General features: G+C 40.8%; 1 protein-coding gene across 1 annotated transcript in view; it reads right to left on the bottom strand.

Moving 5' to 3' along the window:
- Positions 1-509: 509 nt before the first annotated feature.
- The window catches only part of LOC111158487 (cyclin dependent kinase like 4), a 29900-nt gene continuing 14723 nt past the window's right edge, over positions 510-15686 (bottom strand). Inside the window, exons 4-9 of the mRNA XM_022520535.1 lie at positions 12525-12615; positions 11414-11611; positions 9913-9995; positions 9001-9057; positions 3431-3565; positions 510-1235 (exon numbers count right to left, since the gene is read on the bottom strand). Of these exons, the coding sequence (XP_022376243.1) occupies positions 1134-1235; positions 3431-3565; positions 9001-9057; positions 9913-9995; positions 11414-11611; positions 12525-12615 (666 nt within the window). The 3' untranslated portion in view covers positions 510-1133. The remainder of the gene's footprint in view (positions 1236-3430; positions 3566-9000; positions 9058-9912; positions 9996-11413; positions 11612-12524; positions 12616-15686) is intronic.

The raw sequence follows: 15686 nt of genomic DNA on the forward strand, positions 1-15686 counted from the left end.
ATTCTTCCATGTCTAGGATAAAAGGCATCTACTATGTTGTTTCAAAACTTTTAATTATAAACATATATATATATATATATATATATATAGATGGGTACATATGTGTATATGTAGGTGTATCTGTCAGGTTTACTCGAGAAAATATCCCAGTGTAAACTGGGCTCACCTATTGTGGTGTTTTGTTTGTTTGCTTCTTTTTTTTGGTAGGAGACACAAAGAAGGTAACTGAAAGATAATCTTTTTGCTGTTGGAAGCATTTATAAACCTGATCTGATCATGATACACAAGTTTAGGGCTGCACAAGTTCACAGAGGCTATGGATTCAAATGTTTGGAAGTGTATTGACCTTGAACCAAATATTTAGGACATACACCCAACAGGATATATCTAGACACTGAGGTGATCAAGCCAGGAAAAAGAAAAAGAAACCACGATGTTCTAAAGGACAGCATTAGAGTCAGCAGTCAATTATCACAGGGTATTATGTTCTGAGGATGGTAATTCCTCGTAGTTCCTTATTTGCTATGTAAATGTATGGAATTTTCTCTGGCTTGCTTTAAAATTGGAATCATCAATGTCTCATGAGACAGAGAAAGTAGAGTCTTCCCTGGAATCGAGGGATAAACCTACATGACATTTCCAGGTTCCCTTCCTACACCAATATAAAATCCAGCATTACTCAACAGACCTGGTTACAATAACTATGAATTAAAATGCAGAAACATAATGTCATTCCTTATACAAACAATAGTTAGGCAAGCTATTTGGTAATGCTCTAAGACATTATGTAGTCAGGTAAACCAAAATGACATATGTAACTCTTTTCCAAAAATCAACGTACAGGCCCACAAATTCTCTAAATTGCCTCTGGAAGGGCTGCTCTGATGAAATGGAAAATGTCTCCTCCATATGTGCAGTTTCAGACTCTAACATTTAAAGAAAATGTTCTAAAAGATAAAGTTGGCATGTAAAAAGCATGGGCAGAGGAATCAGTAATGATCAGAGCAAAACAATTCTAGAAGGCATCTTAATTTTCATATGGCTCATTTGCATTTGAAACACTGAGAATCCCTATCTCTCTTGTACAAAAATGTGTACATATTAAATTACTTTCCACTTGAAAGAACATTTTCCTAAATGTTTGGAAGATGATCAAATTTTAACTGGAGGACTTGTTTTCTTCCATCAGGTGTGGGGGAGATGTGGCTTCCTGGTATGAGAGGCAACAGTTGATTCTAATAGCAGAACAAGACAAAAATAAGAAAGTAAATGGAAAAGAACTCCTATTTGTATAGTTTGATTTAATGATGGTAAAACAAAAAGGATACATATGATACAAAGATGTCAGAAGAGATCAATTTAAAAATCAAGCAGGGTTACCTTTCCTAAAATTGTGATATGCTGATACTTGAAAATTAGGTTCTATTACTTATTCTAGGATTCTCATGGATATAGTTGATTTATTTCAGAATGTTCTTTTCTGAGTATCTAGTCAGTGTTTAAAAGCTAGATACCCACCAGCTATTAGACAATAATTTCTGAGCATCTACATTCTACCTATCTTAAATTATTAATTTTAGGATATTTGGCAAAACAGTAAAGATTTAATACCTCTTTACTAACAATACTAAACAATATTTAGTGTTAAGGAAATTGTTGGGTTACTCACTCAGAGATCTAGAAGTTGGTATCCAGGGGGGAATTTGAACTCACAAAGTGAAAGCACATTGGATGAAAAGATCTTTTTGAATTTTTAGTTTATTTTCTGATAACGGTAAAACGTTTAGGGAAGAGGCCCATGTTTTGAAAGAAAACCAGAACCTGAAAGACATCCCTGCCTTCCTCTTGGCCTTGCTCTCCAGAGAGTTCACCTGGTGGCGGGAGAGGGTTAGGCATGGTCTCAATGGTGGGGGCTCTAGTAAGTCTTCCTCATGAAGTGGGGACAGGATGCAGTTGACTAAGGACAGATAACATGACCTAAGTTCTGTAAATGAGATTATTTAGGTCTATGCTGCTCTTTGTGCTCCTTTTCCTTTGGGAGAAATAAAGTCCCTGAACTGTATCAGCTGGGCTACCGGGTTTTAAGGAATGGGGAACACAGCTGTGTAAGTCTCCAGACTTACAGGAAGGGCAGCATTCTCCACCCCACCCTCCAGGCCAGGCTGGGAGAACGGCCATTAGGAACCTAGGGGCAGGATGGGGCAGTGCTGCTGTTCACCCTCCCAGGCCGAGCATGGGGAATCTGGTGAGATGTTTCCAAGGGGACAGTGTTTTTACACACAGCTCACCCTGCATTTCGAACAGCTGGCTCAGACTTACTTGAGCAAACCCTAATCTTTTGGTTAAGCAAAGCGCATTGGGTTTGACCTGCAAACACATAACTTAAAACAGTAGAAGATAAAATGGTCTATGTAGTAAAAATTTGAAAATCATCTTAACATGTCATCTTATTAATTTGATCTTTCTCAATAAACTTTGATTTTAATGATCAAAAGGTTGAAAAATAAACCCCTGCTTTCTTCCTTTATGGTAGACATGCTAATAAGAAGATAAATGACCAATAAGTAGATCCAAGGTGGACCCTGAAGCAAACAGAATGGGATGATTGTCCGTCTGCTAACTTGAAAGTTACATTTTTTTTTTTATTAATAAGCAGCGTTCAGCTATTTATTTGGATAATATTTACTGAGTACCTTCTATAGGTCAGACACTGTTTTAGGTGCTGGGACACAAGATAAAAAGTAACACCCAAACCAAAACAAATCTACTTCCATGGGGCTTATGTTTTAATTTCAAAGTTTTTCTGAAACCAAGTAAAGCAATAGTAAACCGAGAAACTGCAGAATCAAGGCTTGTCATATTCATCATGTTGTTCTATGATGTTGATATTGGCTACATTTTAGGATAGAATTTGGTTCTCAGACCTTTGAGTTTCATCTCTTAGTATCTGCCAGAGCTTGTCCTTGGTTTTTGAGGAAAAGCCTAGGGAAGGCAGGCTTAGGTGCCTGCCATCAGTAAGAAGAAGGGAAGAGTTGAGTTTTCTTTATGGTGTGTCTGGAGGCGACAGAGGGTCCTGGAATTCCTTGGTAACATTCAAACTCAGTCCTGCTGTTTTGGGGGGTTTTATTGTATGAAGTTGCTGTATTTTGCGTCCGTGATCTGGCAGGTGAACTATCCAATCAGCATAGCAAAAAGTTGAGCAATACTTTGATTCAAGTATATTTGGAATAAGATTTTGCAACAAATTTGTATATTTTCATAGTTTTTATGGTTTTATTACATCAATCACCAAAATTTATTAAGATAAACAAATACAACTAACCCAGTGCAAAGAAAGGTCTTGGTGTCCATCTAGTCTCACTTTGAAAGGCAGAAAAAGAAAAAAAAAAAGAATAATTTTTATAGCGCTTTAACTTTTGAACAGAGGTACCTGCTGGCGTCTTCTGTTTCTTCCTTCAGTACGTGCTTTTCTTTTAATTTGGTCTTCATGAAAAGAATCAAAGTAGGGGCTCTCCAGGAGTTGGGCACAGGTTAATCTGTCATCAGGATTCATCTTTAGACACTCCTTTGGAAAAAAATAAAGTGTGAAAAGAGCGGCCTGTTTTTGTTTTTTTTTTGTTACTATGACCTGAAACTGAATAACTTGTTAGAACAAATATGAGCTTAGAAAATTTTCAGGTTTGGGGTGCCTGGGTGGCTCAGTGGGTTAAGCCTCTGCCTTCGGCTCAGGTCATGATCTCAGGGTCTTGGGATTGAGCCCCGCATTGGGCTCTCTGCTCAGCAGGGAGCCTGCTTCCCCCTCTCTCTGCCTGCTTCTCTGCCTACTTGTGATCTCTGTCTGTCAAATAAATAAAATCTTAAAAAAAAAGAAAATTTTCAGGTTTGTATATTATCAAGTACTTGAAACTCGTTAATAACTATAATTACTTTTTTTGTTTTTGCCATTCAAAGTCTTGAGGGTGGAATTGAATATTCAATGTCTCTGGAAGGGGGCTACAAGTACAGCAGGTGTTTCTTTCCTTTTTTTTTTTCTTCAAAGACTTGATTTGTCAGAGAGAAAGAGAGAGATACAGAGCACAAGCAGGGGGAGTGGCAGGCAGAGGCAGAAGGAGGAAATGACTCCCTGCTGAGCACGGAGCCTGATATGGGATGTGATCCCAGGACCCTGAGATCATGACCTGAGCCAAAGGCAGATGCTTAACTGAGCCACCCAGGCATCCCATAGATCAGGTGTTTCTACCAATGACATCTTTTCACTACTTGTCAAAGCAAATAGTTTGTGGGACACTTTAAGTGTGATACTGGGTGTGATCCCAGGACCAGCTGCATTAGCATTCTGGAGCAACTTCTTGTAAATGCAGTTCCTGCTCCATCAAAAGCACTGGGGTGGGAGCCCACCAGTCTGCATTTGATAAGCTCTCTGGGTGATTCTGATACCTGCTCAAGTTTGAGAACCACCGGTTTAGGGAGATGGCTAAAGTATCTGTCTTTAAAGTCTTCATAATCGGGGCGCCTGGGTGGCTCCGTGGGTTAAGCCTCTGAGCCTCAGTGGGTTAAGCCTCACTGCTCAGTGGGGAGCCTGCTTCCTCCTCTCTCTGTCTGCCTGCCTCTCTGCTTACTTGTGATCTTTGTCTAATAAATACATAAAACCTTTTAAAAAATTAAAAAAATAAAGTCTTCATAATGAAACAAATCTAAAACCTGGATAATTGGTATATATTTATATAAGAATAACTAGAGGCAAAAAGGAAAAGGTAGCATCATGACCCTTTATATTAGAGACTACTGCAAGCCTCTAGCTTTGCCTCCAAGAGAGGGGAGGACTCTGGCAGCAGCAGGGTTGGTGGAATCCTGTCGCAGAGATTTTCAAGAAGCCCTGATACTCTTTGGCCCGAGAATGGGGCTTTTCCCATGGAGAAAGATCGTGATCCCTAAGGAATTAGAACCGCCTTAGAACATCCAGGCACAGGAGCCCTGAAATTTCTTGCCTTATGACCATAATAGAGAATTAACACTTACAACATAACAGACTTATTTTTGAGGCATTTGGGTGTCCAGATAATTATGCCGACTGTGGCTGCCCCAGCCACGGCTGCCCTGTGGTGTCTGGGCCTCCCTAACCCCAGCTGACAGGTCTCTGAGACCCTTGCGAATGCCACCACCCCTACAGTCTCACCTGCCCCTTAGAGCCATGTCTGATTAGACCTGGTTTTAGGAAACAGTCCTGCTCGGCATACTCAAGTTCACTTGTCCCTCCAGAGCTGCCGCCTGCTCCAAGCAGGTCCCACCCACGCCCATGTTGATGATCCCTACCAGAATTAAGTATAACTGCTACTGGGGTCTGTCTCCTCAAACCCTAACACTGTCGGGACTATAACCAGCACAGAAAGACTTATATTCAAAGATTCTGTGTATAAACTGTGGTAGTCTATTTCTTCATCACTCTGTTCTGGCTTTTGCCTCCATCATTCCACTTAAGTGACTTCTGTTATTCATACCTAGACTTCCATATTCATACATCCAGTGGGTAGATCATGTTCTCATCTCCACAATGTTAGACACTACTGACCACATCCTCCTCCTTGAATCTCCCTTTGGCTTCTTGATGCCTCCCTTTCCTTCTTCTTACCTCGTGACCACCCCTTCTCAAACCAGCCTGTGTTAGTTTACCTTCTTCTTTACAGTGGGTGGGTGGGACTCCTCCAGGCTCAGTCCTAGGTTCTCCTTTCTCCTCTCTGTTTCCAGATAATCTCACTGATTCTTAAGTCTTCAATTACTAAGGTTTATCAGAGACTTCCACATGTATATTTCTAGTCCAGACCTCTCCTTTGAACTCCAGACCCACATATGCTGTGGTCTACTTAACAGTTCTATCTCAAGGGCACTGTTACTGATTGACTTGCGTTCCCACCAAACCATGTTGAAGCCCTAAGCCCCAGAACTGTATCATGTTGACCTTGTTTGGAAATAGGGTCTTTGCAAATGTAAATTGTTAACATGAGATCATACTGGAACAGGTTGGGCCCTAACCCAATGGGATGGTGTTCTTATAAGAGAGAAGGTAGTGCAAAGACAGACACAGAGAAAACACCAGAAGACAGAAGCAGAAGTTGAAGTTCTGCTTTCACAAGCTCAAGAATGTCTGGAGCTACCAGAAGCTGGTAGAGGCCAGGAAGGACCCACCCTGAAGACTTCAGAGAGAGCATCAACACCTATCAACACCTTGGTTTGAGACCTCTAGTTTCCAGAACTGTGAGAATAAATTTCTGTTGCTTGCAGTCACCCAGCTGGTGGTACTTTGTTACAATAGCTCTAGGAAACTGGAACAGATATCTCATGGTTGCGGCCCTCCTCTACTTACTCCCCAGATCTGAATTATAACTAAGTCCTATCAGTTTAATTTCCAATAATTTGTTGAATTCATCAACTTTCTTTAACGGGCTTTCAATCTATTGAAATACAGTCTATTAAATACCTATTGGTTTTTACTTTAAAGAACATTTTTAGATTCTAAAAAGAGGCTGCTAATGCTGAGCTGTTCCATGGGACCTGGGCGAGAATGACCTCCTATTTTGTCAGTTCTAGAAGTAATGAGATGAATTGGGTGGAGTTGAGGCTTCTGAGTTATTGGCTGCCTAGATTAATACCTTTCTATACACCAGGAGGCCGATGAATTTTCAGAGGTGTTCCCTGATCAGAGTGTCCCCAACAAGAGAAAGGTTTTTAAGATGAGGGATAAGAAATTGGAACTGCGGGGGCACCTGGGTGGCTCAGTTGGTTAAGCCTCTACCTTTGGCTCATGGTCATGGTCTCAGGGTCTTGGGATCGAGCCCCGTATCAGGCTCTCTGCTCAGCAGGGAGACTGCTTCCCCCTTTCCCTCTGCCTGCTGCTCTGCCTACTTGTGATCTCTCTCTGTCAAATAAATAAATAAAACCTTAAAAAAAAAAAAGAAAGAAATTGGAACTGCAAAGTACATGTCAAGATCCTTTTCTTGAAACTTCAGATTTCACAGAAAAGCCTTAAAAATATTTCCAGGAGCCTACAGACTTCTTCTCTGGCCAGATTAAACTGAGAGAGTGATAAGATGTTACTGCTATGAAAGCAACTGAGAAATAAATAATACTGTGTCTGCTGTCTCATTTAAAACCTACTAAAAAGAAACACACAAGCTCTGCTGTAGATTGGCTACTCCAAGCCACCACTGGCTTTGGCACTGTCATTGGCTGGCACTTCACCCATTTGAGCAGATGCCTGCATAGATGATGCCCTAGTCCCATGGGATGACTACCTGTTATGGGACCTGGGTCTTATTTGTTATTAAAGATGTCTCAATTGCAATTAGTGAAAGAAAGCCTTTCTTCATCTAGCCTGGAGCAGGAATCTAGGAGATAGGGTGTGACCCATGCAGCAGTGCAACCCCTGATGCACTTAGAGAATCCTTGGGTCTGGTCAGACATTACAGGTATAAATCAAATGGTTGAGTGACAAAACTAGCTTCATCCAGAATTGGGCAGACAAATAAGGCACTTCACCTTTGGAACTAATGACAGGGGGTTTGTCCTAGACCTTGGAGTTTTTCTGCCCTGGAATTGCCTTCCAGGAAGTTTTCTCTGTCCTTGGTTAGAGGAGTAACCAGCAGAAGGTTTGGCCGGCACCTGAGAATGGGTTGGGATTGCAGTGCTGGACAGACAGACACCCTCACCGCAGGAGGTCTTGCTAAAGTGCAGGTGGGTCAGAACGGCCTGTCCAGAACAAGGCTGGGAAACTGGAGTTCTAGGACAGGGCATGCAGAGTGCTGGGTTAAGGTAGGTCAGAGCAGGGAGACAGAGAGAAGGCAGCTGAGGGCCAGTAAAGTTCTGGTAAGTGCTGTCTGAGGGTACAGACGTCAGGCTTTCAGGAGGACTCAGACCAAAGGAATCCAGCACCCTGGATAGCACCTTGGCAGCGACCACCACTAGCACAACGGCTAGTCTACACAATGGACTCTAGGTCATCCAGGTGGCTCTACCTTCTAGATCAGGTAACTTCTGAGCTAGGCTGTGTATCATAATCACCTAGGGGGATGTTTAAAGATACAAATTCCAAGGTCCTATACAGAGATTTTGCTTCTGTAGCTCTTGAGGTTAGATACTGGAATGTATATTTTTGAAAAGCCCATTTTGATGAGTAGTCATTTTGATGAATAATATGGAAACCACTGCTATAGATAGAACTTAATTGGTTGCTAAAAATAGACACTGTTACTGATATCTTCATCTGTATCCCAGTAAGAGCTTTCAGTATCCACAGTGGTTTTAAGAGTCACATCTTCTAGCATGGGACAGTTGGTTAAGCATGAATGGCAGACTAGTCATAGGTGAATTTCTTCTGCTTTTTATTAGAATTTGTGCTTTGTTTGACTATTTCTTTCAGGCCTAGTGAAAGAGCTATATCTGGTGTCTGCATGTTTCTGAGTTTGCCTGGTCTACCAATTTTTTTAAAATAATGATTTTAAAGTTTATTTAACCCAATGTATCTAAAATGTAATCAGTTCAACATGTAATTAATATCATAAAACTTCTGAGTGAAATATTTAATATTCTTTATTATAGCAATTTTCTTAGAAATCTAGTACATCTTCATTCTAATTAGCCATATTTCAAGTGTTCAATAGTAATATATAACTACTGACTACGATATTGGACAGTACTGTTCTAGACCTTCATCCTCATAAATTTACGGACTTAACAGTTAAATTTCTTAATAAATGCAAAAGAAGTAATAGTGTTCATGACAGCAAATGCTAATTTACTCTTCTGTCTTTGACTAGTTTTAATGGATATGTTAGAAAGATTAGTCTTTCACTTACTGATGTTCTTTAACTATAATTATTTTATAGTTCCTTATTATTTTCAGTGACTACTTGGCATTATCTGCCCTGTTGTCAATCCCTCCCAGAGCTACTAGCTACAATTACTACATTTTGCAGGCAGCAATGGTTATAATTGATTCTTAAGTACCTTCATGAAATTCAAAGACATGGGATGAGCATCTGAGAACTTTTCTTCAAGAGTTTCCTAGAAAACAAAATAAAGAATTTCAGTTTACATGACAACAAAGTTATGTTTATTCTGACTATATTAGAAATAAGAACACTTTGGAGAAAGACCTCCCCTAGTAGGTTAGATGATTCCTTTTAAGGACTTTTTAAAAGTTCTATTTTTATATAATTTTACACTATAGTATAAGATTTAAAAGACAAAAACTGGAATTATTTTTTAAATTTCACAATGTCTTGCAATTGATGCTTGGTAAATGTGAGCTCCAAGTGTCCCTGAAATCCTACAACAGTACTTTATTTTATTTTATTTTTTAGAGATTTTATTTATTTGACAGAGAGAGAGAGAGAGCGAGTGAGCAGGGGGAATGACAAGCAGAGGGAGAGGGAGAAGCCGGTTTGGAGTTTTGATTTTGGATACAATGAAGATCATTTTGTAGAATGACTTTCCACTTGAAAATATCCATTACCAAGAAATTGTTTTTATGGACTTGAGCTTTGTTTTATAAGCCAAAAAAATCGAGAATGCATGTTTTCAAAATAAAGAAGACTACAGTAAGTACTGTTAAACAGTAGATAATTACTTCAGGGAAAGGTACTGAGTATTTTGACTAAAAGGATCAAGGTATTTTTGTAAGGAACTAAATATATCTCCACTTCAAATTTAACATTAAGTTAATCTTTGACTAGATAGGGCAAGTAGATTTTTAAAGCATTCTCTTGGTTAATTTATGCTGTTTTATACAACTTCTTTGATCTGTGTCAATGTGCTAGAAGGAAGACAGGAGCCAAAAGTAGAGATACTTAAAAAAAAATACCCCTTTAAAGAAAGTTGCAACACAAATAATAAAATATCCAAGATTGAGCAGTTTACCATGTCTTCTGGCTCAGGAATACTGATGCCATGGAAAAACTGGTTACTTTTGAAGATAGATTGATGTCTTGGGATTAGTTTTCCTGCAAAATACAAACCATGTAACTCATGACAAATTTAATAAAAATGAAAATGTTTAAAAGATTAACTTCTGAAGTCCAGATATACAAGAAATACTGAGCCTGATCATTACTTCCAGATTTGGGAGGAGCAAGTCACTGCAAAAACGAGGCTCCTCAGGGAAGGGGCGATCCTCCCATGCAACTCTCTTTGCCATGTGTGGCTCGGTCTGCCACTCAGCTCCCGCCAGAAGATGAGGCAAGAAGACCGTGCTGAGGGCTTTACAACAGATCTCATAACTATCTCACAGTAGTTGCTATTTTTAATGAGCGAAATGAGGCTTAGAAGTTCAATAACCTGTTAAAGTCACATGGTCATTAAGGGACAGATGCAGGATTCAAACTCAGGTCTGTCTCATGTCTGCTTAATGTAAATTTCCACAGTCCTTTTCAGCAATCAGTCAAACAATATATACTTAACATGTGGCCTGTGGTGATCCTCTACCCTACATTTTTCATGCTGTAGAATTCTCGGAAAGAATGTGTTGGAACCAAACAGGGACCAGCATCAGACCAAAGAGCAGGGCTTCCATTGCCCAGGAGTTGGGCTGTCAGGATAGGCTTGGGGCAGGGATTAATAAATACCATTGGGTGTGTAAATGTATCACTTTCCTTGTGTCCGTGCTGCTTCGTGTAAAGCTGCAGCCAACCTTCTGGGTCACATCCTCTTTCAACTGCCCACGGATGCTGACACATGGTGGAAGCTTATGGAAGGGGCCCTTGAGTCCTATTCCTTGAGTCCTATTCCTGCTCTGCATCTAACTTTTATATGACTTCAAGCCAATCATGGAAGCTCCCTGAGCCTCAGTTTCCTCACTTGTAACATAGGCACAATTAAAAATATTATAATCCTTAATGGGTTTTTCTTAAGACTGGGAGAGATTAAGTGTGTGAAAGTAATTTATAAATTCTTAAGTGCTGTACAAAGTAGCAGAGTTGAGAAGTTGCAACAGAGACAGTATAGCCTACAAAAACTAAAATATTTATCATTGGGCCCTTTGTAGAAGGTCTGTTGACTCCTGCTCTAGAGTAAAGGGGGGAAAGCCCTCCTTTGCAGTGGGCAGAAATGACATTTGATCAAATATCTCTTTGAGTCTGCTCTATGCACATGACTCCTATCCTTGTCCCTGTCTTAGCCTGACATGGAAAGTAAGTGGATAGTTATTCCAAGGCTAATTGACTTGACTCGAAAAGGCACCTGAGAGCCACTCGCTGAGCAGAATCATGACTCCACATGGAGAAAATGGTTGGGTTCTGGCAACAACCCAGCACAAGCAACCGAGTAGCACTTAGGAGAAGCAAGAAGGCTCTTGTTCGGTACAGTGACGTCCTATCTCTCTAACAATTGAGCAGCTCTGTAAGCCATAAAATGCAACACCTACCCAGTGTTCTGATGATCAGATAAAGCTGGTCCACATCTGATTTTCCAGGCCAGAGTGGCTGGCCTGTCAGAAGCTCTGCAAAAACACAGCCAGCGGCCCATACGTCCACGGAGGAACCGTACTGCGTGTCTCCCACAAGAAGTTCCGGAGCTCGGTACCACCGTGTCGCCACGTAATCAGTGTAGGCATCTCCTGGAACTGCAAATGCGTCAGTCAGATCAGGTGGGTCACATTCCTGTGACATGTGGAGCAGGTCAGGCATTCAGGCAAGCTTCAGTAACTCCAAGGCCACAACACTCCTCACTCTGGAGGCAGCAAAGGCCCAACTGCCCAAATACTTCCACTGTGCGCTCAGACTGTCAGCTCAACTCCCAAGGGTGCCTCGGCTTAGTGAACACATGTGTTGGCCCACCCAGAGGGGGGGGCAGGAGTGAGGGTTTCTGTAGTGTAACCTCAGGTTGAAGCCAACTTCCAGGTGCACTGTGAAGCCCCCTGTGTCTGTCCTGCCAGAGTAGTGGTTGTGTACACCTACCTTGCAGTGGGTTTTTGCCTCCCATACAGTTCTAGATTCAGGGAGGAATAATGATTTGTTCCCTTTTCCCTTTGGTTCCCAACCCCCACCCCCCCCACCAGTGTGGAATGACTTCCTTTATCTTAGCACTGTCTCTGAAGGCTCTCCAGAATTTTCCGCTTAGTCTTCTAGTCTTATGAACCCCACAGGGTTTTCCTGACGTCTCTGGGACACAGTAATGTCTGCCTCCAAGGAACCACCTCACCCTCGCTTTTGTACTTCATTGTGAACCATCTTGTATTGTATTTTGTTTCTTTTACTTCAGATTATAAGTGCATGAAGAGCAGAAATGCATCTTATAATTCTTTTCCTTTGTGAGGCAAAGCACATAAACATGACATCCAGTGAATTCGACTGGAATGGAGTGGAATGGAATTGCAGAGCGAATTAAGGTACTGGGTAAAAGGTAAAAGTGAACTTTTCCTCTTTGAATAATCACAGTGTCACATTTAGCATCTGTTCAATATCTAAAACAAGTAAGAGTTTGTATCATTTCATAATCATCTGAACTGGATAGGTAAGTGAAAAATTCCTACTTACTCAGAATTCGTGCAAACCCAAAGTCACAGATCTTGATTATTCCTTGCTTAGTTATTAGAATATTTTCAGGTTTTACATCTCTGTGAATACACTGTAAGATAATATTTGATTATTTCTCTGGGTCATCAAATTACAAAGATAATAAACATTAAATATTAGTTTAGATGATAAACACAGCTTGTGAGATAAAGATGCTTTTCCTTCATCTTTCTAGAAAAACTTTAATTGGCAAATTTTCACTTGTAAATCTTATCCCACCAAAAGAAAAAAGTCAGAATGCTGCTATATAAGTGAAGGAATTGAAATTATAATTGTTGGATAAGAAAACTTTTTTTTTTTTAAGAAGGCCGTGTCATGCAATTATTTCTTCCACATTTTATGGGCTCTACTTAAGCTGCAAGAAGTAAAACTCTAGATGAGATTAGACTCAGTGTACCTCTGATAAGAACTGCCACCCAGGAATCCCAATTCAGGTTGAATAAGTATTACAGATTTGAGAAATTGGAAAAACATTTGTATGATAACAAAAAAAATGCTTAAAAAATCGACTTATAACTAGAGTGACCATATTATTTATTGCTCAAATTGGGATATGTGAAAGGAGCTCTGCTAGTTAATTACGCAGGGGCAACAGGACCACACCACAACTGTCCTGGGTAAGCTGGGAGGTATGGTCACCTACTGCTCAAGAGACGCTGAGGCTTCCGCATCAGGGGACAAGGACCACTGCTACTTCCTCAGCAGTGAGCTAAGCTGGGAGCATTAGCAGCTCTCCTGAGAGATGACTACACAGCGCTGTCGGCCGGGGTCCCTCCTGGGAGAGCAGGACACCCCCGTGAGGCATTCTCCCCTCACAGAGGCTCCCACTATTCCTCTGCAGGCAGGGACCTCACAATGTGCTGCACTGCTGTAAAGGCCCTGAATGGAACACGTGCTCCTTGCTGGACGTGCGAGGGCCACGCTAGGGTAAGGCAGGCTGTGTGAGCCTCACTCTTTGTTCTTCCAGAAGTGGCCGCTTCATGGTGTGGAGGCCCTCCAAGAACACAACTCAGGCCCTATTCTTCAGCACTTTATCTTTCCAGTTCTTCCCCCTCCCAGACAAGCAAAGCGACAAAACAGATGGTGCTCAGCCCTCATCTAGAGCTCTGTCCTTTCCACAGTCCTTGCGCGTGAATTCCTTCATTCCTGCCACTACCTTGTGACGGCAGGTGGCCACTGACAGGGTCTCTGGATTGAGTGTCACAGTAACCGGCTCCTTTTGCCTCACTCCTCTGTATTCTGTCAGTCCCTTTATATATTCCTGCCACATTGACAATTCTGAAGTAATTTTTCTTTGCTTCTGTGGTAGCTATCTGGGAAGAGAAAAGGCTGAGTCCCAAATTCATTTTAGGTCACAAAAATGGCAGTGGTAGTAGAAGCTTGTTCCTAGTTAGTCTCAGTTATTGTCAACTATCTCATAATTGGTATGACCAACAGAAGAAACGTCTAGGCCTCTTTAAAGTCCTAAGGCCTTAGATACTGATTTTTAAAAAATACACCGCTGTAGCATAAACCAACATAGTTTTGAGGTCCTGCCTTTTAAGCAACACATTTACGAAACTCGGATGAACACTTCTGAGTCCTAGTGACAACAGTGACAATAGCCGGTGACTTACTAGGAATGGGTTATGTCCCAAGAGAGTTTGCATCAAATTCTAAAATTTCTGGACTACATGTGCCATTATCAAGGAAATAGACTTAAATCGACACTAGTCTTTTGGCCTATTTAAATACAATTTTTGGATCTAATGCAAATCCATGTGAAATTTTTAGCAATTTATTTTCCACCAAAAAACCCACAAAGTCAAATCAAGTACTGATGTTTCCCAAGGAAACAGAAAAATTACTGGTGTAGGTACAGGTAAGAGAAGCTACTGATAGAGGGGAAGAGGATACTGAAGAAAGCTAAAGAGGGCAAAACTGCCTGGAACAGTAGGAAGTCAAGCACGGAGAACGGCAGACGCTTAGTCATACCGCATTCGCTTTCTCTGCTGCCAAGCTGTGCTCAGTGCGCACTCACGGTGCCTCTGGCAATCAGCTTGCTTTACACCAAAGACCAAAAAACCTGCAAGTCAGTGTGACAGAAGCAGGTTTGTTTTTTTTTTTTTAATTTTTAAAATAACTTGGGTTGCATACACAGCATTTAGAAAATATTGTTCAAGTTGGGTTATTTTGGCTAATGTGTAATCTCATATTTAATGGCTCGCAAGTCAATAAGAAGAGGTTGACCCTCAACTTTAAGAAATTCCAGAACTTTCACAAATTGCTTCTTGTACAACCTGATCAAATAATAGTTTTCTTTTCTTTTTTAAAGATTTTACTTTTAAAGTAATCTCTACACCCCACGTGGGGCTCGAACTTACGACCCCAAGATCAGGAATCGCACACTCCACCAACTGAGCCAGCCAGACACTCCTAAATAATAGTTTTCTATTATCTCAGAAGGTTGTCCTCTTTGAGCTTTAGAGATGGATACCGATACAGCAGTGAGGAAAAGGACTTCCTTCTTCACAACCAGAACATTAGTATTAACCAGATAATGATGGATGTTGCAGCCTGATACGCACATCCTGGAAGTCACTGCAATTTTGTCATTTTGAGAGGAAGTTCTTTTTGTCTCATATATCAGGTATACACAAATCCACGAGTTCATAATGACACTAAATGGGTCACTTTAGTTAACTCATTCTAGCAATGTTAGAGGGTAAGAAAGAACAAAAAGAAAGAACTGGACTTTCTTAAGTCCAGTGCTTCTCAAATATAATAAGCATATGAATCTCTTGGAGATCTTGTTAAAATGCAGATTCTGATTCAGTAGATCTAGTGTGGGCCTGAGGTTCTGCATTTCTAATGAGCTTCCAGGTGGTCTCTATTAATAAGACCTTAATCCCTTATTACTTTAACCTTCCTTGTCTTGGTTAGGATCACCACTCTGGAGAGAATAAGGTAGTCATGGTCTCCATAGGTTGAAAGCTGTGAATTTTCAGCAACGCCATTGGGGCAGATTGCCTTTTCTATTGAGAATATCATGAGGGTTCCTTTAAAAATAAGGAGAGGATAAAGATTTTAGATGTAGTGTTGTAACAGCTTTCATCTGACCTAAATTTTTTCCTTTGCATGCAC

The sequence above is a fragment of the Enhydra lutris genome, unplaced genomic scaffold, assembly GCF_002288905.1.
Source record: "Enhydra lutris kenyoni isolate GAN:26980312 unplaced genomic scaffold, ASM228890v2 scaffoldscaffold59, whole genome shotgun sequence".
Taxonomy (NCBI): Eukaryota; Metazoa; Chordata; class Mammalia; order Carnivora; family Mustelidae; genus Enhydra; species Enhydra lutris.